The sequence below is a fragment of the Grus americana genome, chromosome 6 (assembly GCF_028858705.1).
Source record: "Grus americana isolate bGruAme1 chromosome 6, bGruAme1.mat, whole genome shotgun sequence".
Taxonomy (NCBI): Eukaryota; Metazoa; Chordata; class Aves; order Gruiformes; family Gruidae; genus Grus; species Grus americana.
This window is the reverse complement of record NC_072857.1, coordinates 38,194,770-38,220,006: the sequence shown is the minus strand read 5'-3', so window position 1 is coordinate 38,220,006 and position 25,237 is coordinate 38,194,770. Positions and strand designations below refer to the sequence as shown.

At 39.6% G+C, this 25,237-nt stretch overlaps 1 protein-coding gene across 6 annotated transcripts in view; it reads left to right on the top strand.

The window, feature by feature from the left end:
- ERBB4 (erb-b2 receptor tyrosine kinase 4) overlaps positions 1 to 25,237 on the top strand; it is a 629,144-nt gene that overhangs the window by 468,421 nt on the left and 135,486 nt on the right. For 4 of the 6 annotated variants that reach the window (XM_054830343.1, XM_054830340.1, XM_054830339.1 and 1 more), the window contains exons 13-16: positions 6,917 to 7,049; positions 9,489 to 9,582; positions 11,071 to 11,225; positions 17,387 to 17,461. In XM_054830343.1, coding sequence (XP_054686318.1) covers positions 6,917 to 7,049; positions 9,489 to 9,582; positions 11,071 to 11,225; positions 17,387 to 17,461 — 457 coding nt within the window. Of the gene's footprint in view, positions 1 to 6,916; positions 7,050 to 9,488; positions 9,583 to 11,070; positions 11,226 to 17,222; positions 17,268 to 17,386; positions 17,462 to 25,237 lie in introns of all 6 variants that reach the window. The other 2 variants (XM_054830344.1, XM_054830341.1) reach the window with 1 other exon arrangement.

Sequence of the window (25,237 nt, the reverse complement as noted above, 5' to 3'; positions counted from 1 at the left end):
GTGTTCAGCTGACCATATAAGTCAGTGAGGAAATAATAAAAAAATTGTTGAAGGAGTAAAATATTTGTTGAAAAGTTCAGTCTATAGTGATGCTTCATCTTCGAGATAACACTGGCATAGGGTTTGGCAGAACTCTGATTGGTTTGTTGGTTTTTTGGGGGTTTTTTTTGAATGAGGAAGATGAAGAAAACAAACTTCAGTCAGTGCAAAATGCTACAGAATTATCCAATGCACAAAATATACTTTATACTCCTGATACCGTCAATTATTTCGTCTTGCTATTTCTTTCACTTATTAACAATATTAAAATATTCACCAAATATTTCACTACCTTTGAGATGGCTTTTCTAAAAGCTAGTTAACAGCCTAGGGCAGACTTGTTCATAGAATGTTGAAAACACAGAAGCAAACCGTATATGTGGTTTTTTGAATTTAAAAAAATCCATAAGCCCCACGATGCTCTATTGCTTTGTGTTCTTTCTAATATTGTCCCATGCAGGGCCAAAGAGGGGTGGGTGCCTGGAAGGAATGTGACCTCTCTCTTCTCCACCTTCCCTACACATATTTAGGGATAGAAGTGTCAGTGTCCAAGCTTGTGTATGCAAGGAACATAGAAGAAAGTGGCACCTTTCAGGCTGAGCACCACGGAAAGGGTGGCAGTAGATGATCATCAGCGAGAGACTTCTGAACTGCATAGACCCTAAAAGATGGCTAGGCTTGGGGGCTGGTTACAGGAGATTTGAGGGCAAGGGACCCGTTGAGGTTTCAACAGCTGCTGCACCTTTAGCACAGTCTGGTAGTGTCTTCCAAGGTTGTTCAAGAGTTCAGGTGGCAAATGGGCATCTTCAAGCTGATAAGCCAAGTGGAAATGGAGAGCATTTATCTAAAACGCAGTGCATGAAGCTCTCATCTAATGTAGACTTTTAATTTTCTACTACTATAAATGGTAAAGTTAAGCACAGTTTGTGCATAAAACTTACTTTGTTACGAACATTATTAATGCAGAATGAATCCCTATAAAGTTATTTGTTAGAGACTATGCTCTGGTAGTTTGATTTTACCATTGCTCCATGCTGAAGTGAAGAATGAAGAATCTGTCTTTTTTTTCCCCAGCGTGGGTTTTTTTATGGAACAGTCAGAGGTGAGTCATGTTAAATATGAGTGCACACAAAATAAATGTAGAAAAAAATGTTCTTTTGAACAAAGTTATTTAAATAATTCCTTTCAGCTTTAGTGATACCTGCAGTGTACAGTGAAACCTTTCTAGGCAAACGTTGTTATGAATGTGATTGTTATGAATTATGTCAATTTAGCCACCAATTAACAACCTGAATAAATGATTACATTCATTATCAGGCATGATGCAAAGCTAATTGAAGTCTGCAGGAGCTTTTCTATTGAGTTCATGGAGCTTTGGATCAGGCCCATACATGTGTAGCCAAATAACAATCATTTTTCTTTTTTTAGATAGCTAATTTTCTTGTGCTCTATCTAGGTTGGGGAAAAACATTGAACCTTTCTGCTTCTAACCTGTGTGACCCCATTAATAAGGAATGAACACTTGTTCTAAAACTCCTGATGAAAATTAATTCCTGTCAAAAGCATTATTGTTCTTTCTTCCATGTACGGCCGTGTGATATGCTGGAGCTACAGAACATTCTCAGCCCATGGAAATGCCAAATAATGTGTCTAAAATTGAAACATTTCTTTAGCCATCCCTATAATTAAAGAAGGGGAAGAAAGACAAGCGTAATGGATTTTTTTAAGTTGTCAAAAGAACCACTCCCTTCTTGCCAATATTCATTTATGAAAACATTTCTATGACTTAGAAATAAGCAGAAGGAAACAGTGATTTATTTTTTTCCTCTGTTGCTTTTTTCATAGACTACAGGCACTGTGTTGGCTAGATTTCAATAGGGTAATCATGATTTGCTTTACTGAAAAGCTCTCATTTTATTTGCATAAGGTTACTCAGTATATTTTCTGAGCTATCTTGTAATAGTCTCACTTGCTCTTTGAAGGGATATTTTAGTGCAACACTGTGTGCGTGCACGTGTAAATAAATTCTGATCCCAGAGTTGTCTGACAGCTGAGAACAGTGAAAAGAAAGGAAATCTAGTAATAAAAACACAATTTCAAGTTACTAAAAAGGTGAAAAAGCAAATAGGAAACTGCCTTTCAATGACAAGAGGGTGTAAAACAAAAATCAGAAGAATTACTAATATTTTTAAGATTGAAGATTAGAACAACGGGATATCCAAAGCAGGGTGGTTTTTCATCTGTGTGTCGAGTACTTAACGTGAGTCATTGAATAGAAACTAAAACTATTCATATAAAAAGTTTGCTTAATTAGTTTCTGGCATTGGTGGGGTTTTTTCCTTTTTTTTTTTTATTTGCTGATACGGTTTGAGCCTGAAGCTGTGTCATAATTGCAGGTGTCCCTGTGGCATGCAACGTGAGGCAGGACTCACTTATTTGTCTGGTCAGTGTCAGTCACATGTCACCGTGAGACTGGATGAGATCAAGGGAGATAGGCACACCAGGTGTGAAGGGCTGGAGGGGAGCCCCCAAGTGTGCTCTAAATCCTAAGGCATAATTGGTGTTCCCCTAAATGACCAGCCGTATCACTTGGAGCTTTTTCCTGGGTGCTGCTGTAGGCAATGAACATGAAATAGGCCCAAACTGGCCTTTAATACCAAGTCAATGTGCCTTCTGAACTGTACCTCACAAAGCCAGCATTAGACTGAGATATACATGAAATGTCTAAAAGTAGGTGAAAAAGGAAACTGTGGGCTACACGTGTAGCATTTGCTAATGCAAAGCTTTCACCTAGTTCCTTTGATTTCAATGAAGTTTAGTCAGTGGCAGCGTAGTGGAACTACTGACATCTGGTAGTTGTTATAAAAATGTTGCCACGCTTAAAAAAAGTTAGGGTTAGGACAATAATGACAAGCTGAATTTTTTGTCTCTGCTTGTACTGACTTTGTGTAGTATGGTTCCTTTGACTGCAGCAGAATGACTCCTGATTTACAGGGAAAGAGGGCGAGACATCTCTATGTAATGGCATGGTAATAGCTGAGGTCTCTCTTGCTGTGCTGGAATCTCTGAGAATTAATACACTTTAAAGGAAATCAAATGAACATCTGGAATTACTCCTAAATTTAATTACTTTATGTTTGGCTGTACATGATTTGAGCATTGAGGCAAAAGAAGAACCAAAAGGGTATTTCTGAACACCTTCTGGATGTTATCATTAAGAAAGTATATTTGATATAAAAAAACCCCAAACAAAATAAAATACAAGTATTCAAGCATTCCAGGCTTGATAAGGCATGAGTGTGCAGACTTTTCATGTCTGAGGTTATTTGTGGTATCATATTGAATAAGACAGTGCTCATCTACCTGCTTAATTACATGTATTGTACAGCAGATCCATGCAGGGTCAATAACAGCGCTGTACAAGTAGAAAGCATGCTGGCGAATCTCTTGTTCTTGGATCAGTATGCCTGCAAGGGCTGGAGGACGTAAAATCTTTGATTCCTATGCTGCTTGTAAAGATGTAAAGGTGAAATGTCCTTTTTTGGCACTGATTATGAAAATGTTCTAAGCAGAAAAAGAAGTAGATGATAATCTGCCCTTATCAATCTCGATAAAGCAAAATGTCCTACTGCAAGAAGAAAGGAAATAAGGAATGTGGTGGGTTGACCCTGGCTGAAGGCCAGGTGCCCACCAGAGCCGCTCTCTCACTCCCCTCATTCACTAAACAGGGGAGAAAAGGCATAACGAAATGCTTGTGGGTCGAGATAAGGACAGGGAGAGATCACTCCCCAATTATCGTCACGAGCAAAACAGACCAAACTTAGAGAGGGAATTCATCTAATTTATGACTAGGCAAAACAGAGTAGAGGAATGAGAAAACAAAATCAACTCTTAAAACACTTCCCCCCACCCCTCCCATCTTCCCGGGCTCAACTTCACGCCCGGCTTCAACCTCCCCCCACCTCAGCGGCACAGGGGGACGGGGAATGGGGGTTACGGTCAGTTCATCTCATGGTGTTTCTGCTGCTTCTTCATCCTCAGGGGGAGGACTCCTCTCATCGTTCCCCTGCTCCAGCATGGAGTCCCTCTCACGGGGTGCAGACCTTCGGGAGCAAACTGCTCCAGCGTGGGGTCCCCCCCGGGGTCACAAGTCCTGCCAGCAAACCTGCCCTGGCGTGGGCTCCCCTCTTCACGGGTCCACCGGTCCGGCCAGGAACTTGCTCCAGCGTGGGCTTCCCACAGGCCGCAGCCTCCTTCAGGTGCCTCCACCTGCTCCAGCGTGGGGTCCTCCACGGGCTGCAGGTGGAATCTCTACACCCCCTCATCCTTCCTCCATGGGCTGCAGGGGGACAGCCTGCCTCACCATGGTCTTCACCACGGGCTGCAGGGGGATCTCCGCTCCGGCGCCTGGAGCTCCTCCTCCCCCTCCTTCTTCAATGACCTTGGTGTCTGCAGAGTTTCTTACATCTTCTCACTCCTCTCTCCGGCTGCAAAAGCTCTCTCTCTCTAAGTGTTTTTCTTCCTTCTTAACTATGTTATCACAGAGGCGCTGATTGGCTTGGCCTTGGCCAGCAGTGGGCCCGTCTTGTAGCCGGCTGGCATTGGCTCTGTCAGACACAGGGGGAGCTTCTAGCAGCTTCTCACAGAAGCCACCCCTGTAGCCCCCCCACTACCAAAACCTTGCCACGCAAACCCAACACAGGAAGAAGCTTCACTGCTTGCCTACTTACTACATGGGCTAGGAGAGAGAAACCACACATACAATTGTTGCTTGCTTTTTATTTCTGAAAGAAATGCTTTCTGATAAATTCAATGGTCAGAAAGCAGGGTGACAGTGGAAGGAGGGACAGGACAGGTAGTCTATATCAAAGGAAAGCACCCTGACAGTGTGACATGAACTTCCTGCATCTCATCAGACAAAAGGAGGTGCAGGAATTGCCGTGTAGGAAACAGAAGAGGACGTAGGCTAGACATGCTGTAGAGATCAGAAGGATGTGTTTGACAAACATGGTGCCAACACCAAACAATGCTGTGTGATGAAAAGCAGCGATTAAGGAGCAGTTAAGGAGAGAGTTGCTGTGTGAAGCATTGTGCTCTCCTGTACAGTGGGCTGCTATGACAGATATTCAGTGGTTCAAATATGGAACATTATATACCCCATAGCACAGAATAACCATTGTTAAAATATGCTGTGGAGAGCAGAAAGCATCTTTCTGCTGATTTTTTCATAATTTAGAAGGGCTTTGCGTTTCTCAGGTAATAAATCTCAGTATTCTCTTTAATTGTTGAGGTAGATTGTAAGGGACAGTACCTAACTGCACTGTTCCAGTCTTGACAGTGCAGACAAGACCATCAAGTATCCTAAATGAAAATAGAGCTTTTTTTCCCCAGTCACCCAGCTATGCTGCTGTATGATGGAAGCGTAGAAAAACAGCACACACAGAATTACTGTCTTTTTATTTAATATATAGCTGCCAGAGGGCTTTTTGCATTTTTCCAAAAATATTTTCTGTTGATTTTGCTATTGCCCCTCTTTAAATGTGTGCTGGAAGTATGCAGTTGCCGTTTTATAGGTGTATTCAGTTGCGTTTGTTCCTGACTGGACATCTTCATTGCTACAATATTGGAGGCAGTGGTAGAATTCTACTAGCAAACCTACTTTTAATTTATTATTTGACACTTTCCCTCAAGTTGTTTCCAGTGGTTTAAAAAACAAAACAAATCCAGAAGTGTTTATATATTTGATTGGATATTTCAGATCTTTGCTAATTTTAATCTACTCAGTCTAGTGGGTAACTATTTGCATAAAAAAATTCATCGTGCAAGAGTGAACTCAAATTAAGAGACCTACCCTTTCACATGCCAGGGTCTGGCTGAATCTGTGCAACTGAACTTTCTGTAGATGCTGGAGAGATAACGTGTTTCCTTTTCCTCTTTGCTTATTTTCTCCATCTGTCACCATCATTTTGATATTTATGCAGAGAAGGATTTATATAAAATAAAAGTACAGAATTAATTATATTGTTTGAAACCACCTTTTCCCTTCACCCTTTGTTCATTTTGTTTATTTAAGCAGAATTTTGGTTTTGAGACAGGGATCATTGTTTATGTGTGTTTTGGGTTTTAATATAAAGGCTCTTTGGCTCTTCAGGTGCTTTTGCAATAAGTAATTTAAAAAACCCCCACAGTTAATGATGACTTTTTTCCGACTTCTTCCCCACTATCCATAAGTTTTATTTCAGGGAGTCCTCATTTCAGAGGTAGTGTTTTATATTTTAGTTTAATAGCCCTTCTGTGGATTTGGACAATTGATTTTTCAAATCCTTTACATTGTTGGCATTCACCATGTCCTGTGTCAGGGAATTCTGCAACTTGATCTATTACTTTCTATGAAGAAAAATCTCAGTTTTGAACCCTGTTTGGTTCCTGTCTCTTTGAATGCCCATAAGGGATTGGAAGAAGCAATGAACAATTGTTTCATGCTTACTTATCTTCTTATCGTCATTCATGATTTCATAGACCTTTGTCATGTCCTTTCTCACCCATAGCTAAGGCTACTCGTCTGTTTATTCTTGGTATAGAAGCTCTTCTGTAGTTTTAGATCATCTGTGCAGTGCTCTTAAATCTTTTTCTCACTTTACTATATCCTTTCTGAAAGGAACGCAGCAGAAGTGCGTACAGTATTCAAACTGTGAGTACATAGTGTGTTTCTGTAGTGGTTATGATGGTAATTTTCTGGTTTTTCTCTATTCTGTTTCTAGAAAATCTGAACATGTAGTTTACTTAGTTCTGAGTATGGCAGAATGCTGAATGAAATGTTTTCCTTTGGATTTCAGAGGACCATGTAAATTAATGATTGTATCCTCTCTCTCTGCAGCTGCTGATGGAATGGTGTGTAATGAGTTATGCTCAAGTGATGGCTGTTGGGGGCCTGGGCCAGACCAGTGTCTCTCCTGCAAGCGCTTCATCAGGGGAAGGACCTGCATAGACTCTTGTAACCTGTATGATGGGTAAGATATTTCCCTTGCACTTTTCCCTAAAGCTGCTGACTACGTTGTTCAGGACTTCTCACGAGTAAGTTATTTTGGTTTTACATTAGTCAATATCTGGTTCCATTGCCAATATTACTGCTTCTGAGTGAAATACATTGCGGGATAAGGTTTAGGTATTTCCAAATTTGAACTTGTGTAGAAGGCTTTACTTAGTATTCGGCTGACTACAATTTTCATCCAACATCAAAAGTTTGTTGCACCTGTTGCATTTCTGATCATGTGAACAATTTGACTTAGATGAAGACTAAAACCCCAGTATTTAGCCCTACTTGAATATTGACACCCCTATTCAGAAACACATACAATTATGTTCTTTCAGATTGGTTAGATTTAGGCATGTGATAAAGAGTAAGGACCCCAAAGTAGGAAAACTCTCTCTTTTTTTTTCCCCCTAATATACTCTGTATGTGTGCACACAAATACAAATAATAAAACAAACATGAGTTTTACCCTTTTTCCTTCTCCCACTTGTACACGTGCATGATCTTTTCTGGGAGATGAGTGGGGGAATACGTACATACAGCACAGCCAAGGTGGCTGAGTCTGGCTTCTGACAGAAAAATAGAGCTGAACTGCTTGTATTAGCTGCAGCAGAAGAAATTCGTAATTAAGCTGTGGAGGGAAGCAGGTGGAATTTCACTTCCCATATAACAGTATAGCAAGGTCCCTGGCACCTCTTTTAAAGTCAAGATAAAAAAACCTAAATTATTTTAATTATCTTTTTCAGCTCAAACTGCTAACTGAAAATAAGGTCACTGTATGGTTTCTTTCTCTTCCTGCCTTGGATGCCAACTCATGTAACCGTTATGGAAAGAGTATTCAATGAACTCCCATATATATGTGAAAATATTCTAAGCTCTTCTATCTGGACAATACACACAAGAAAAATCTTGTCGGAGTACAGTTTTATATGCTTAAAAGCCCATCTTCTCCCCCCTCCTCTCCCTGCCCCGCCCTCCGCATTTCCCCCTGCCACCCCCAAAAAAAAAAAAAGTTGCAGACCACAGTTGTGTTCTCATCTGCATGGGAATCTGTTGCACCACATTTGCTGGCTGGTGTCACCCGTGAAGCCTATCACAATAAGATCACAAGGGCTCTCATGACCAGCCCTCACATTGGGATGTTCTGATCTGTATAAATCAGTGAATGGTATTTAAACTTTCCACAGGCTCAGTTCCTTCCTAAATACTGAAGTGGTTTGTGACCTGGGAGAATTATTTTTCATTTGTTTGAGAGCTCTAGCACGTTTCATCTCTCAGGGCAGCAACAGTACTTCAGGCTAGGGTCAGGTGTATTTGACTTATATTTTAGTCCTCAACGGGACAGCTCTATCTCCAAAGCCAGAGAAGGGTGAGCTCACTTGCCGTGGTCAAGTGAAGTTTACTTCAGCTGTATTGTTGCAGTAGGTCCTAATGGCTGCAGAGGAGCAGAGGGGAACATGGATAAACTAAGCACAGAGGCCTTCACCTTTACCTAAATATTAGTAGAGCCCCCTAACATGAGTGTGCAGCGCATCTTTAACTGGTTAAGGCAACAAGATGGGATCTGTCTGTAAAGCATAGGTGTCCAGTCTCAGCTAGTTACATAGTTTCTCTCTGTGGTTAGTGGGAGAGAAGTGACCTGTTCAGGTGTTAATTCATTTCAGCCTAGAAGAAGGTGGAATGAATTCTGTTCAGAAGGTGGTGGAGGGTTTTTTTGTGAGTGGCAACTGGAGGCTGAAATGAGACACCTGGTGTTTGATGAAATCCCACCTATTATCACTACTTTTTTCCCTCATTAGAAGTGGTTAATAAAAAAACCCTAAATCACTTGAGTGATAGTTTCTTGTGGATACATGAAATAAATGAGCAAAAGGATTTGCTTTGACATTTTATAGATTCAGACCTCAGTCTCGAATTGTTGTTGATGAAAAAGTTATGAGCCTTTTGGAGAATGGGCTTTAAAACAGGAGCGTGTGCAGAGACTTAACTAAAACAAGAGCAGCACTGTGATCAATGCTCTTTCTAATCCTTTCTTATCTGATAGTGATGTCTCACATGTAACAAGTGGCTTCCGGAATCTGAGCCATGAGGGACAATTCCATAGATAAAAATCAAGAAATGAGCTGCTTTATCCTGTTAATGAGGTCCTTATTTCTTAAGGAAAGAAGAGAAAAAACCCCCACTCTCGTTTTATGCTGGTAAACAAGATGTCTACTGCTTCACCTGCCTATGAATGAGGGGGCTGATGGGGCCAGGTTTGCAGCTGGTGTAAAGCAGCACAATGTCCTTAACAGAAGTGATTGCAGCTGGTATGGTGATGCTGAACTGATTTCCAGCAGGTGAAGAGCCAGCCATTTTGTCTCGGTTTCAGTCTGACTCTTGCTTTCTCCTAACTGCTTGCAAAATATTTTCCTAGGGAATTTCGAGAATTTGCAAATGGTTCTGTCTGTGTGGAGTGTGATCCTCAGTGTGAAAAGATGGAAGAAAACATGATCACGTGCTATGGGCCGGTAAGAACAACATTTGTATATTATAGGCTAGCTTCTTAAAGTGTGCTAAAGCACAGGCATTTTCTGCTTACAGACTGTAAAGCAGCTTTTTAAAATTAGTGTTAAAAAAAGCAGTAAATATGCATATTCTGCATGTAGAGAAAGAATTCTGCTCATGTTAAATTGGTGCAATAAATTTCCTTGGATCAGCCTCCTTAAAGTGGTTTAAAAAGTAGTGCCCTTTTCTTTTCTGAGTTTTCTTAATGCCTTTTCTTAATGCACACATTTTTAAAATGACAGATAGCATGCGGTTGTGATATGAGTTCCCTCTTTCATCGCTCTTTTCATTCTTTATACTCAGTTCTGTCCTGTTCTTCTACAACTTAAGTTACCTTCTCCTCCCTCCCCACCCCCTCTGCAAAAACATATGGGAATTTGTCTCAGTCAGCTTGAACAATATGTTGGGTTTGTTTTTTTTTTAACTTAGGTTAGCCTTTTAGGTTGTTTTCATAGATAATTTTTTTCATGCATCCTAAATGAATGTTAACTGCAGCTATCACCTTTATAATGGCCGGTGAGTCTGCTTTCATAGATTATTGCTCTTTTGTGAGATAGAAGTTGTCTCTTTCTTTTGGTCTTTTGTATGTTGCCAAGATTAAAAGTCACAAGTATCCCGGGCAATGAGGAGCTGTATTTTAGGCTCTTCATCATTGAGAAAATTTAACCCATAACTTACTTCCTTATTTCTGTGACTTACCTACTGAACAGAAAAAAAAGGCATCATCATTTTTGTTGCAATACAGTGTTTTCTGCAACCCAACCATAAAGCAAGAAGCTAATGTTTCAAATATTTAACTCACGAGGGAAATTTGGATTTGTAGCAGGGTTCATGGAAGTAAAAGCCTAGACCAGTGCTCAACCTGAACACCAGATTTCATTACGCACTGGCTTATCATCACAGCTTTAAAACTTTATTTTTGCATTGTCCAGGAGCCTTGGTTTGTAGTTCGTAACGACTTAGTCTACGTGCAAATTAAGAAGGAGCCCTTGTAGTTCTTTGGTATTGTTGTGACCAGATACCACAGGGAGAATGCAGTGTGGAAAATAATTCTGGAGTGCAGAGGTCAGGGATCCCACTGAAAGGCCATTGCAGTTGCTTTCCAAATGTGGTTTGCTATTGAACAATGCTGTGGGAAATTTCTCGGAGTTAAAGTGGGCATGAAGTCCATTGTGTTAAGCACACCAATAATATTGAGAATCCTGTTTAGAAGCTGGAATTTAGTCTTGCATTCTACAGAGTAAGTGTATAGCCAAAAGCATCAGGATATACATGTCTGCTGCTCCTTAACAGAGACTGGAACCATACAGCTAATTCACTGTTGATTTGGAAAGAAATACTACTACAGTTAAAGCTGTGTGTGTTGTCAGTCTAGGACCTGCAATTCCAGTGCAGCGGGAAAAAACAGAGTAACTTGAATGCACTGTGTTTCTTTCTTCTGCGTTCTCCAGGGACCTGACCACTGCACGAAGTGTTTCCATTTTAAGGATGGTCCAAATTGTGTGGAAAAATGTCCTGATGGCTTACAGGGGGCCAACAGCTTCATTTTCAAATATGCTGATGAGGATCGTGAGTGCCATCCATGTCATCCAAACTGCACCCAAGGGTGAGTGCAAATTCTGTGAAGTGAGCCACCCTATTTACTGCGTATAGCACACGATGATTTACGTACAGTTTGGCTTGGTAAAGCGCTTGTCCCACTCCTGAAAACAGAGTACGTGCAGCAGTAATGTAACCTTTGATTTTACAGGTGTCTCATGACATTCAGGTTCCAGTCATGAATGTCCAGCAGCTTATAAGAAAAAAAGCTTGCACCCCTTTTGAAAACCATAGAGAACAACTTTTCACAGCAGTGCTCTTAGCTTGTCTTCTAGCTAACATTGGTTTGTAGGAATGCTGCCATTGACACTTATGTAAGTGTAGGCCCGTAAAATGACTTTATTTTTAGTATTTACTTGACAGAATTTTCATCTCTGCCCCTTGCTATTGGTGAACTAACCTGGTAGCACCACTGAGACAAAAGTGTTACTGCCCTCTTTTTCATATGGTGACTGATGCAAAGAGTTTCTCTGAAAGCAGACTCTGTCCAGGAGTCTGAGTCTTAGCATCAATTTGTCAAATCCTGTCTAGGTGCCCAAAATCACTTGTTACATTTGGAAATATACAGCCTGTGTATCTGAGCCAGAATTAAGAATGTGTGCAACAAAATAATAGTAGACACATACACAACTATTGTTATGCATAGGCCACGTAAGTTAGAAATGTCTTTTTGATGAGAAGATTGGTGGTGTCCAACATACAAAGAAAGGAAGAGGCAGCCAGGGGAAAAAAGAGAAAACTTCAGCCAGTGAAATAATCTTCGACAAGAGGCTCTTATTGTTTAGCATCTAAAATTAAACCAGTAAATTATTCAATGTAATCTTGATGTCAACAGCTGTTGCCATTCAAAATGAGACCTTTTGCTGGTTTTGCAAATCTAATTACAATAGAGCCATTAGGGAAATGAAAGTGAGATGGCAAAGACACAGCCAGGATCTGTTACAGATTTGTCTTCCCCTCAAACCCTTTAAATCAGTTACGCAATAAGAAAAATGCTGCCACTGTGGAAGAAGAGTGGAAGAAGAAACAATATGAAAAGATGAGCTCGCTTCAGGAGCTCTGGTCCTGGCTTTAATAGATGGTGGAAGTGCCAATTCTGACCGAATCTGACAAGCCCAGCTATGGATGATAGATTTACTGTCCACCCTGCATAAGAAGTGCCTTGCAGCTCTGCTGGCCTCTCAGAAGAACAGGATGTGTCATTTCTTCCCATTCCCTCCTCTTTTTTGGGGAGGTCTAACTGATCTATTACTAATCTTTGTGGCACAACTATGTTTCTCCTAGACCAGGAAGGGAGCACAGTGTTTTCCATGCCTTTATGCTTCTTTATATGCATCCGTTTTTTGCAAGTGGTTGCTTGGTTTTATCTCCTGGAGAGAAAAGGATCAAGAAGGGAGGCTTTTATGCCTTGTGATGAAAATCTGACATTCTAGATCATAAACAATTAGGAAGAGCATTGTAACTGAACTTGCTGGTATTCATTGGCAACCATTGGTGACACAGGGTTCCTTTATGCTGAGGTGTTGTCATTTAATCCTTGAACTTTCAATTTTCCCCCTTTTTTTTTTCTGCAGCTGATTAGGTGAAAGAACGTCTCATTTAGCATCATGTGCCACTCCCCTGAGAAATGACAAAGTACCACTAGTAAAAGGGCTGAAGGTTTCACTGGGTTACACACGTAAAGGTGTGATTGTCTCCCAGATGAGGAGCTATCCCTTTGCCATGAGTCAAATACTATTCCTCACAGAAATCCTCATCCTCCTATTAAAGGGCTAATGTGTCTATTCTTAGGTATTTTGTTATGCCTCAGAAAAACAACACCCCCGCCCCAAATCTGGGTAAGCATGTGTATTCTTTCCTAGTGTTCCTAAAGACTTTCTGGCATGTGATTATGTTAATGAAACTGTTAATGACTGCCCCAGATGTTTGAGTTTTATGGGTTGTCCATCATCTTGCCAATGTTGTCAGGGGCTGAATATGCCCACAGAAAGAAGGGAAGTCAGTTACTCACTCTCCTTTTCTCCTTCAATAGTGAATTCTCAAGTTCCATACACTTCCTTTAGAAATTAATATTCAAATTCCCCTCCATCAGGATTCTTCAGTGAAATAGGTTGTGGAAGGAACACATCTTGATATTTGACTCACAACTGAATGGTACAGAGAAACCGTAATTCTACTTCATCTAGCATGTCTGTTCGCGCCTCTGTCAGATCAATTGCTGGAATCAAACCAATGCTCTCGCAGTACAGCTTGGATACTCATCAAAAAGTGTTGAGCTGCTGCAGAGCAGTGCTCTGCTGGTGTGGTATCATCTCATTCCTGCAGTGCTGCTCTCTGAATCAGGGTGCTTGCTAAAATGGGTTATTAGTTCTCATATGTTATTTGTAGTCATCCCCACCTGTTGTGTCACCAAGGAAGATGTCTGACCCACCTCTGTTTCCTGTGAGCGTTTTGCCACGATGAAATTGTGGCAAAACTTGTAGGTGATTGCTTTACACCCTAAAGTGTGAGATTTGATAACACCATTCTCCTCCCTTATTCAAGTATAACAACTGCTTCTGTTAAAAGGTGTGTGATTATCCAGCCCTGTTAATGATCTTACATTGACTAAGAGAACTATCAAGGAGTGACTATTCTGGATGCAAAAACTGTGCTCTTGGCCTTGCATCTCCATGATAAACATCAGCTACTTGAAGCCAGTTTGGAGTCGATCTGAGGCACATGGGACAGCTCTTCCATTTAATTTAAGAGAGTCAGAAAGCATTTGGCACCTCTTCTTGCAAAGCTAGCCAAAATGGAACACTTTCACAGAAATAAAATACTAAATTATATAATAGTATTTGACAGTCTGCTTCCTCGCTAGGCAAGACACAAATGGGAGATCTCACTGGACACCTCCCCTCATCATAGAAAGGCATTTTCTCACACAGCTTTTTGAGGGAGGTATATTACTCTTCACAAAAAACTTCATTATCCTTCATTATCCTAAGGCAAGACCAGAGAAGTCATGGGAGCCTTATCAACACATGTGTGGTCCAGAAGGGATTTGAAGGCAGAGGGACTGTCTTATCACTAAAGATTAGTTGTATTTTTAGGAAGGCATTATGAATTCCAGATGAAACAATAGTACAAATTCAATGACAACAAACAAACTGAATAAGAAACTGTTACTATTTTGTTGACGCAAAATTCCCTCCCACCCCAGTTCTTACTGTCACCATCAGTATGCACTTCTTATTAGCTACGTAACCCCCTGGTTTTGTCTGACTTGATCCATACCAATAGTTGGGTGACCAGGTCATCACCACAACTAAGGTTTTGTCCTGTCCAGAGTTAATCCATTTATGCTTCATGCCATTGTAATGATCAGTGTTGTTTGTTTCCAGTGACAAAGATTTTTGAGAATTCATTTGACTAGAAATGGCTTGGCTACTCCACATCTGTGAACAGTTAAGACCCCACCTTTCAATCTCAAATAAAATTGATGAAAGTCAATATTTGTGACAGAGAAAAGGATTGTTTTGGGAAAAAACAGTTGTTACTCAAATTTTCAAAACTGTTTTAACTCATAAATAGGATTATTATCTGTAAAGTTAGGATGAGCTCCAAGTGTCATTTTCTGTATAAGCTATATTGGACTGTTGTAAGGTACTGAATATATCGTTAATAAATTGGCATGTATCAGTTAAGCAGTTCATTTTACAGAGAGAACTTGGAAATGAAAATATCATCCAGGCTCCAAGCAGAAGAAGGAACCCTGGGGGTGAATGGAGTACCAGTGTGATGTATGATTGTGTCATGCTTGTACTTACATGTGTCAAAAAGCCTGAAACCAAGGAAACTGCTTCCAGAGGAAAAATAACTGATGACTTAGTGGTGCAAATCAGCTTGTTAATGGATATTGCCATTACTCACGCAGAGTTGTACTTTACTGCGTGTTATCGGGACAGCCAGTCAGAGAGTAGGAAGCTGTTCAACATGAGTAGGAGTAATGGAAAAATTGCACCTGGACAGAGTTTTCTGTTTGGGGCTGGGAAATCTACTGAAGAAGATTACAGGTTTAAATAAAAATCAATGGTATTTCAACTTGGAGTGGGTGAGGTCCAAACAGCTTGGTCTTCTTGGATTCAAGTCCTGCTCTCCAAAAGTCTGAGAATAAATGTACAGATGTGAAATGACTCCAAGACAATAGGCTCTTTATGTTAGTCTGCCAGTTATCTGAACTAGTAATGAGCTCTCAGGCCTCTAATTTGAAGAGGGCCTTTTTTTTATTTATAGCAAGAGTCTGATCTTAGCTTCTCTTGACATGCTAGGGAATGTAAGATCTGAACAACTTTTTTTCAGCCTCCTTCATTACTGAACTGGTTTTCTGTAAATTGCCGAGAGTGTCATGAAAGGAAGAAGTGTTGGATATGTTTGAGGCTGGTTAGAATTCAGTTGGTCCTGAATTCTGAAGTCCTGAAGCCCAGGACAGCTGAAATTTCAAAAAAGACCTGCCATGAGTTTTCTCTATTAAGTTTCTGAACTGCATTTAAATCTACCCTTTCCACTTTTTGCATTATCTGGCCACCTGGGTATTTAGTGAATCCTTTTTATGTCTGCACATTTGCTGAAAGAAACCGTTATTGAGGAAATCTTTACAATTTGTGTTTGCATGACACAGGTTTTCTGTAAAAATAAAAATTCAAGTAAACAAACAAGAGGTAAGGTCCACTATCATTCTGCTCTCCCTGATGGACAGGTAAGGGGAAATTGAATTCACTGAATTTATTTTATAATGGCAGAGTGATAGCTAATTTAAATGCAGCAAAAGCTGATGAGTGGCAAGTGATGGTGAAGTAGAAAGAAGATCTCATGGGAGCATATTTGAACTCTTTCAGATTTTTGACATGCATATCCCTCTATCAAAGCCAAACTAAAAGCAGGAGACTTTAAAAAGAGTTGGGGATCATACCTTAAATTTGAAATGCCTCAACAGAAGTTTCAGTCTACTGATGTGTGAGATCACCTGCTCCTGTAGTAGATGTACAGCCAAAGAGCCTGTTAATAAAATGGTTCTGAGATCTTGTTAAAGAATTGGTGTGGTTTCCTTAAAATGCTGAGAGCTAGATACTCCCCATGGCTACAGAGGGACTAGCTGGGCATTCAGCTCTAAAGGGTGTCAAGTTGTCGTAACCCCTAAAAGCTTAACTTTACATATCTGTCTCAGAATCCTGACTGCTGTGCAAATGTCTAATTGATTTGCTGTGTGAATGCAGAGGACTTAGGACACCTCTTTGCCTACTGCTCTTCGTGAGGACAAGGAAAATCCACACATATTCACATTTTGCAGACAGACTCTTTCCCCATGGTAGTGCTTTAGTGCTGCTGCATGAAGCGATTCCTTGCATTCCCATCACCTGTGGTGAGCATTTGCTGATTTTGCAGGTGGAGGACTTTTGGCAGCATCTAAGGAAAGCAGAATAAAATTGTCTGAATCAGCAGACGCCATTTTGCTCTGGTTTTTGTTGTTGGAAGCTCATCCTTGAGCTTCCCTGATAAAAGTATAGTCAGCTTCCAAAATACTTCTGCAGTTGCTCTAGCTAGGAACTTAGAACAGAATGAACAATTGCATCAATTACAGAAAGAAAAGAAGTTTTACATTGTGCTCCTGGAGGTTTCCTCTTGCAAATGAACAGCTTTTGTGCAGTAATCACTGGTTGACAATTCAGACAACATCCAGAAAAAGCAACTCTATTGTCAGGACTCCCACGTATGCAGGTGAAACCTGCCTTAAGTGTTGTTTGAGCCAAGACATGTCCAACCTTAGAGTGGTATTTATGTTGCTATTACTGTTCCTGTTGTAAGCTTGTTTTTGTCACAAACTCTAATTTTGTGGTGACTTGGGTCTCTCTTGAGAATTACAGTTAAGAATGTGGCATAAAGAGGTGATTCCTGCTTCTTGGATCTGTAAATAACAGATTTCTCTCTTTCTTTCCCTATTTTCAATTTGGATTTGCTGCAGGTGCATAGGGCCACGTATTGAGGACTGCATCGGCCTGATGGATAGGTATTTGCTGAGTGATCGTTCCCTGTGTGTCTTCCATCCTCCACGTGTGGACAAGGGCGCATGCGTGTGCATGTCCTTGTGAATGGCAAATGACGTCTTTTGTTTGTAATTGCCTGCAGGTGTAGAGGTCCCGCTAGTCATGACTGCATTTACTATCCATGGACACGACAGTCCACTTTACCACAACATGCTAGGTAACATCCACCACTTCTCCATTTTTGTACACAAGGTCCTTCCCTGGTTGCCATAGGAATGTTATACTATCCAGTTTGTTCAGAAACGCAAATTATGGGGAGAATATAATTTGTCCTTAAGTAAGGTATGCCTCTGAACATCCAAATTTACTTTTGCATTTGAAAGCCAATTAAATATCTTACTGACTTAGGCTGATTAGAAAATGCCATCTTTTTTTATTTTTGGGTTAAATCAATAAGAGTTCAATTCTGAAATTTTCTACTGAAATACAAGTTTCTTGATGAAATTTTACTAGAAGTAAACATGGTGAAAACTGGTTAAATTGGAATTTTTTCCATTTGTTGGGTTTTTTGTTTAAGACAAAGCTTAAAAGCAAATGAAGCTTTTTCTTTTGTACTTCTCTGTGGGGAAAAAAGTAAATGTTTCAGCAAACCTGAATTTCTTCCTTAATTCACGTAACACTGTTATTTGCTTTTTTTAATTTTCTATTCAAAACCAAAAAGTTGTAACCTTGCAACAATTTTATTTTTCAATAATGACAATCAAAAAAAAATGTAGGAAGAATCCCAAAACATTCCAATTATACTATATTCTGCATTCTTGTTCATGAAAGCCCTTCATTGCCATTGAGTTTGCTTATTTTTAATTTCAAACTGGTTAGTATGACTTCCAGGCTTTGGGAGTACTGTCATGAGCTAAGACTGGATGAAAAATATATCATTTCAGTCAACTTCACCTCATTAAGGATTTTACTTTTTTTTTTCTTGTGTTTAAAAAAAGATTTTATGGTTGCCTCTCTTTCCTAGTTGTGCACCTAATGTATCTCTGTTTCTAGCTGTTGAGGGAGAACGTGTTTACACTTAGAAAACAGTACTCTATAAATGCTATCAGGTGGTATACTTGTTTAATTAAATCAATGTCAGTTCTGACTTAATTCATGGACCAATAATAAGCAATGGAAGAAGACAGAGTTTTGCAATATTTCAATTTGTTAATTTATTTCTTAATTTTTTCTTATCTGGAGTATCCAGTTTGAGATACCTCTATGGGGGACTCGTTTTCAGATGTATTCATCCAGTCTGAGTTGCCCAAAACAAGGAATCAGTTTTAAAGTTCTCCATTTTGCCATCTTTATTCAAAGCACAAATATTGAAAATGTGTTGTTATTATTTGCATAAGTTTAAGGGGCTTACCAGACTACAGAGGACGAAGGCCATGCTGAAGTTCTTTGCTTTAGTAACCAATTTAAAAACAACACTTACTTCATCGGTTGGATTTTTAATCAGCTTTTAGGAACATTAAGGGCTTTATAGTAGGAAGACAACTTGTTGGCTGTAGTGTAACTCTCTTACAGTATTACAGGCTACTCACTCTAGCTTCCCTTGTTAACCCAAAAGCCAGTCAGACCTCGTTCACTGTTTAATTCAAGTTGCATAACTCCAAAACCCACCTTTGCATTGAAAATGTTCAGGTAGTAGTAAAGTCTTTATAGGTACTGCCAAATACCCACTGAATTTGATGGAAAGACACCTGTTAATCGCAGTGGATGTAAGATTGGGCCCTGTATTTAAAAGCGGAATTAAAGGAGTGGAACCTCAAACATGATGATACACCACTGAAGAAAGTGTTGTCCAGTAAGGTGCCAGGCTTAAGCCACGTGCTAGCAGGCAATGCTTATTTTGGTTTTTATGTTGTGAAAATTGTAAGTTTTGTGTCCTTGAATCTACTGTCGAAGCAGTAAAGCAAGGGGAGTGGAAATTAAAGCAATTGTTTTACTTTGCTCAATGAATAGTTTTGTGCTCCATTCAGTCTGAGGGGGAAGACCATGAAATGTTTCTTTTAGATCTGATGGATTTATTTTGTTGTTGTTCAAACTTGGCTGAATTTATTTTAGGAAAACACTGCACTGTGTTTAAATGTCAGGATGTATGTATTCTTTTACTTTCAGGCCAAAGAAAGGACATTTCATACCTTTATATTTATTAGATTAGTGAAATTGAACTTTGTTGTTGTTGAAAATGGTTCATTTTGTTTGGGCTAAAAATGGGCAAAACTGCACTGGCAAAGCGATACTTTTTATTACAGTAGGGGTGTAAATAAAAAATTGATGTGTTTCACTTTGGATAGAACCTTCTTCATGTCCCTTTAACAATTGTGTGCCCTCCCTAGACTTACCTTAAAATAATTAATAATCAGATTTACCCTTATTCATTAACTTGAATTTCTTCTATTGATGTGAATTAGTGAGTTGAAGGGCAGGATTCTCTGCTATTCAGGCAGCTGAAAGTGAGAGCAGGGCTCTAACCACAAACAATTGAGATATTTCTCATTTTTACCTATTTCTGTTTTCATACCAGTGTTGCTTTTCTTTCCAGTTTTGCAGGTTGCAAATTGGTTTCGCCATGATCTGTTGACTTGAGGGCTTTTGTAAGAGTCTGATAGAATAGCAAAGGAATTCATACTGTCATGTTTAATAAAGATGAATCAGATGTGCGTCACATGGCTTGTTTTCCAGATGACTAGTGAAACTTCAGTTTTTCTGCTTGAGTTTGGTTCCTTATATTTTGGGGGAAAAAAGTCCTTACTTTTGGCATTGCGTGTCTTTCTGCATAGGTGTCTGGGTTTCTTAAAACGTTTAGCTTCAACAGAGTTCTGTCCAAAAGGATGCAAGAAACCCTTTTCCTGTTTCCAGCTCAGTGCCATGCATAAGGGCTATTTTAGCCCTCTTCCTCTAGCCCACTTGATAGATTTTTCAAATGACTGTTAGGTTACTTGCTGGATCTCATGTGTCGGGTTTTTTTTTTTTCCCCCCTGTGAGAGCCCACACTTACTTTCAATGTGTTCAGTTTATCCTCACAAAGGCTTCCACTGTATTCTTAACTGCCAGGAAGAGTTCAAACTCTAAAGGAGTTAGAAGTTATGGGAGAAATGAGTGCCTCTTCTGCTTGTGGTTAGTTGCAAATTCTGGTTGTTGTCATTATAGCTCTTGATTTACTGTAGTTGAAATCACACAGCAGAGAAAGCCTTTCCTCACACTTGTGACATACATTCTGCCTGTATTTATACCATGTTTAATTCATAGCATCCCTATCACAATGTTGTCTGATTGTAATTTGTGTGATTCACTGAGTCAGTTTGCTGAGCAGGTTTTCTGGCTGACCTCTTCAGGCTGCTCAGGTGACACAGAGGCCCAAAGGAATGGGACGGCCCAGAGGAGAATTCCTCATGCCAGGTGGAGTCCTTAGCTGGCATGTAACTAATATCATTGCTTCTTTGTCTTCCCTCCTTCCTTCCTTGCTGTGCTGAGAATTTCAGCCCGGGGAACAGAGAGGAGACCAAAGCCTTGTGTTCTGTTTTTAATCAGCTGCTCGTAGCTCTTCCTGTTGTTCTCTACTTTTTGGGGGTGGAGGGAGTAAATACTAGATTATTACTGTAAGGCTTCAGTTTGGGTTTCCCCTTCTATATGAACCTTTCCTAGAAATCACCAAAGCAAGGATGGAAAGCAGATGGAGGCTGGAATTGCCCAGGATGCCCAAAGGAGTTAGTCCTCCTCCTTTCCCACCCCTTACTAGAATGACACTCCTCCTTTCAATACCTTCTGACAATTGTAGTTGGTGGTTTCTTTGAGTCAAATAGCATAGTTGTTAGCTCTGGAACAAAGAGCAAGAAGAGGAGTATACCTGCTTCAAAGATTTGGATAACCATTGCCTAAAAGGAAGGTTGTAAAAATAATACTCTACTGTTCATTAAGAAAATGACTCTAGGCAGTCATGACAGACTGGTGGTTCTACGCTCCCCTGCTCCCAAGTCCACCAGAAAAGTTTGGCTAACTGAGTTACTGAAGCTAGGCTGTGGATAAAGTTTTTACTTCAAGTGTGAATTTTAAATGTGTTCATCCTTCCTGTGATTCATTCAGCTTAACACTAAGAGAGAAGAGATTGTCAAAGGAGGAGTGAAGTTTCTGTTTTCCGGTGCATGAGAGGTTGCAAATCTGAAGATGTGATCAGAAGTGTTTGGTGGATATGATAGGAAGGAAATAGCACCTTGATGTTGTTGGTCCGAGTAAGCTGATGTGTCTCACTATTTACACCCTAAGAAAATTTCATTCACATTTCCCTTTTAACTAACAGAAACTAATTAGCCAGGACCACCGTTGTCAAGTGGTTACATAAAATGATGTGTAGATGTTAACTCAAATTACAATCTCAATGCTAGCTTTATATCAACAAAGGATGTCCTCTCAACAAATCATCACTTCCTAAACAAAAAAGCTGGTTTTATGTACTGTGTGTGTGTACAAGAGCTAATTAACAGTAAACCCTATGTAATGAAGGCAAATCCTTTCATAGCTGTTTTGTACCCTGCACAGTATGACTTCAATAGAATTTCACAGCAGCTCTGAGTAGATTATGGGGAAGGGAAACCACCTCTAATAAACTGCTAACGTTCATTGCTTTTATGGTGCTCTGTGCCATTGCTTGGAGGAAAGCATTCCATATGCTCTGTATTTTTATAGAATAATTATAGTCATTCTGGAGGGGAAGAGGAAGAGAATCTGCATAAAATAAGAGGAAAAATAGGATCTGTGAGTACAAACTAAGCTATATTACTTGATTAGTAAAAGATGCTACTCTTGAGAGACTTTTAATATGGAGCTTTCTGATGCTGTATCAGAACAGAGCAATTGAAGAAACAGATTTATTTTTATTTTTTTAAGAATCAAGTCTAGAAAAACAGGCAGTTTCTTATCCTACCTCTGTGGGTTGGATAGAGCTTACACTTGATCTATTTAGGACAGACTGAGAGAAATCCCTGTTCGCTGTGAGAACTTGCTGCTGCTGAACCGGTTCTCAAACAGACCTTTGCTGTGGGCCCTGTTATTGTCACAACATTTCACTGCTTGGAGCTTTAGGAGGAGTATGTTTTGAATACCCCTGTGACGTGAATGAAAGTCACTGCAGTGATTTCTTTTCTTGACCTCCCCGACTTTTTACTACTCCCACTTCCTAAGACTGGTCTGCTTAGGAAAGGGGTAGGTGGGTTTTCCTTTTTTTCTGCTGTACAGATCTGACCACAGATAAAAAAAGCTCTCATATTAAAACTTGTGTTCTATAATGTGTTAGGAAAGATTTGTCTGGGATCTGCAGCGGATTCTAGTTTATCTGCCTTACTCAGTAGGGTTGGCTGGTGTGGTCTCATAGCATGTAAGGATTTGGTAGGATCTGCTACTGTAGAGAAAAATAAACTCTTAAATTTGGAAGAGTGAAGGAACCAGAAGCAGTGGTCACACAAGTGTTTTTTAAAATCTGTTCTGTGGCTCCAGTCATTTGAGGATCCTGTTGTGAGTGCACAGGGTAGAATAAGGCCAGAAATCTGCTGTTTCTAGTAGTTTGTTAGACAAAGAGCAGAATATAAGCAAAATACTCTTGCCATATATTTGGATTGTTGATACTCATAGACCAGGTTTCTCAGCAGCTGTGCCCTTTTCGTGGGTTTGGGTAATACAATTGTGCAGTGTTGCACGACAAACAGCGAAATGCCACAGTAAGGTTATAGGAGTTGCCTTAGCGTGTCTCCTTGTGGTTATAGGTGTGGTGGTTTTATTGTCTCATTCAGTATGTCCCAGCCCTTGGGCCACCTTCAGCTCCTGAGCTCTGAAGAACCAATAGTGCAGCACCCAGTCTTACAAAGCAAGCAAGCAGGTTTCTTGCAGAAACGTGCAGGGACTTGTATTTGGTCTCCTTAGCACACAAGGTAGCATCATGAATTTCATAATACCTCTATTATCCCCAAACTTCATGGCAAGTGTTCGTTAAGTCCTGCATCTCTGTCGCTTGAGTGCAAGGTCCAGCTTAGTGAGTTGTATGCATATGTTCAGCCCCTCCTTAAGCAGCAAGCTTCTCAGTTTCATGAAGTGTGTCATGGAAAATGCGCAGAATGGACTAAACACAATATTTACCAAGCACTGGAGTTTTGTCAGGTCATAACCAAATTTCTTTGCAGATACGTCTTGATAAAAGCTTTTTATGTGTCTGCTTTGCTACCACCGCAAGTTGCAAAATAAATTTTCAAATACATTTAAAAGAAGAAAATTATTTGTTCAGAAAACTGGTTTAAATATTTTTACTGAAACTATGAGCAAAAAAAAAAAATAAGTGATTAGGCCAAACGTGATAGGTCACTACTGAAAGACAAAAAGCTTTAGGAAATTCCAAATTGAGAATGATTTGTTAAAATGGAAAACAACACACAGTCCTATGGCAGAGTTCACTGCTTTTATTTCTCATCAGGCTACATAAGCCTTATGTTGTGTGTCTGTACTGGTTTGGTTACACAAATAATATATGATGCAGAAATAAAATTGTGCCATGAATAAGTGACCTTATTACAGAGTAACAGTATATATCTCACCACTCTCCAATGGGTTTCTTTTACGGCTTGAAATGAGGATTTAATTTAGATTTAATGTTGTTATAAATTAATTATCTATTATTAAAAATACATTTATAGAGCTTTAGAAATATGTAAGATGTAGAGTTGTTTAAACCACAGTGAATGGTTTCTTAATAATTCATTAATATTTAACATATAATAAATCAGAACTAAAGCTTGCAGTCTTACTTCCAATCTACCTGCATAATGCAGGATTTGTCGCTCTTTCATATTTAGATGATTTACGTGACAAATATATTTCAGTTTAGAGTCCAGCCAAGACTTAATTCTCTGAGTTCTGGCTTATTCACTGTGACCTGTCAGGTGATAAAGGAGCTGCAATTCTTGCATAAAATGGGAAGCTCTTGGTTGGGGTTCTTTAGAACAGTATGTTGGTAGTGGTGTGCTTGTGTTGTCAGCATGTATACAGTCAAGTCTGCTTAATTAGATCTCTTCAGATCAAAGTTAGTATCTACTGTAGGTGGGGACTGCATTTGGGGTTAGGATAGATTTATTCCTTTCAAGTATCTGTAAAGTAATCTTGCAAGAATTTCCCCCCATGCATACTTTTCCATCACGTATTTAAAACCAGTTAAATATTTGCTGGAACGAGCAAGTGTAGAACACTTGATGCAGCTGAGAATTTGTATTTGAAGTCTGCAAATGACATTACCGTTTTTTTTGTTTTACATACAAACGCGTACGTTCTATTTCTCAGTTAATTTGCAACAGCTTTTCCAGCATTAGATCAAAAATAGTGGATAACTTGTTAATTATGATAATACAGTTCAAAGTTGATCTTTTTCATTTGTTTTTGCAGAAATGAAAATACTAGCTTTGGATTTGATAAGACATTTTCGAGTTTTACCAGTGTGTAGCCTGCAAACACAGTGGTAAACTAATAAAACAAGCTATGGATTTGAAGAAATGAACACAGTTCTGTCCTTTGGTGCTACTTTGGAAAGTTGTACTGCAACAGTTACCAGAGGTGGAAGCATTACCACAAATACCAGCAACCGTGCAGGAGTAGAGCATTTTTAAATCGAGCCATCAGACTAAATTACTTTATCTTACTATAATTTTTTTCCTGTCATGCTGTAAAGTGAAGTAACAGGGTCGGAAAATTATCTGTATCTTTGGGCTTTTTGTACGAAGAGTTTTATACAACTACATTCAAATCGTAGTGGGAAAGGGGGCCTAATACTAAACTATTTTCCCGTGCAATGCCCTCTCTCTTTGAGTTCAGTTTACTTTGCATCTTTTTTCTGTACTGTAGAGGTATTTTGCCTCTTTTCTAACTCATTATAGTGGTAAGGGACAGAGTTGAACAAGCATATAGACCC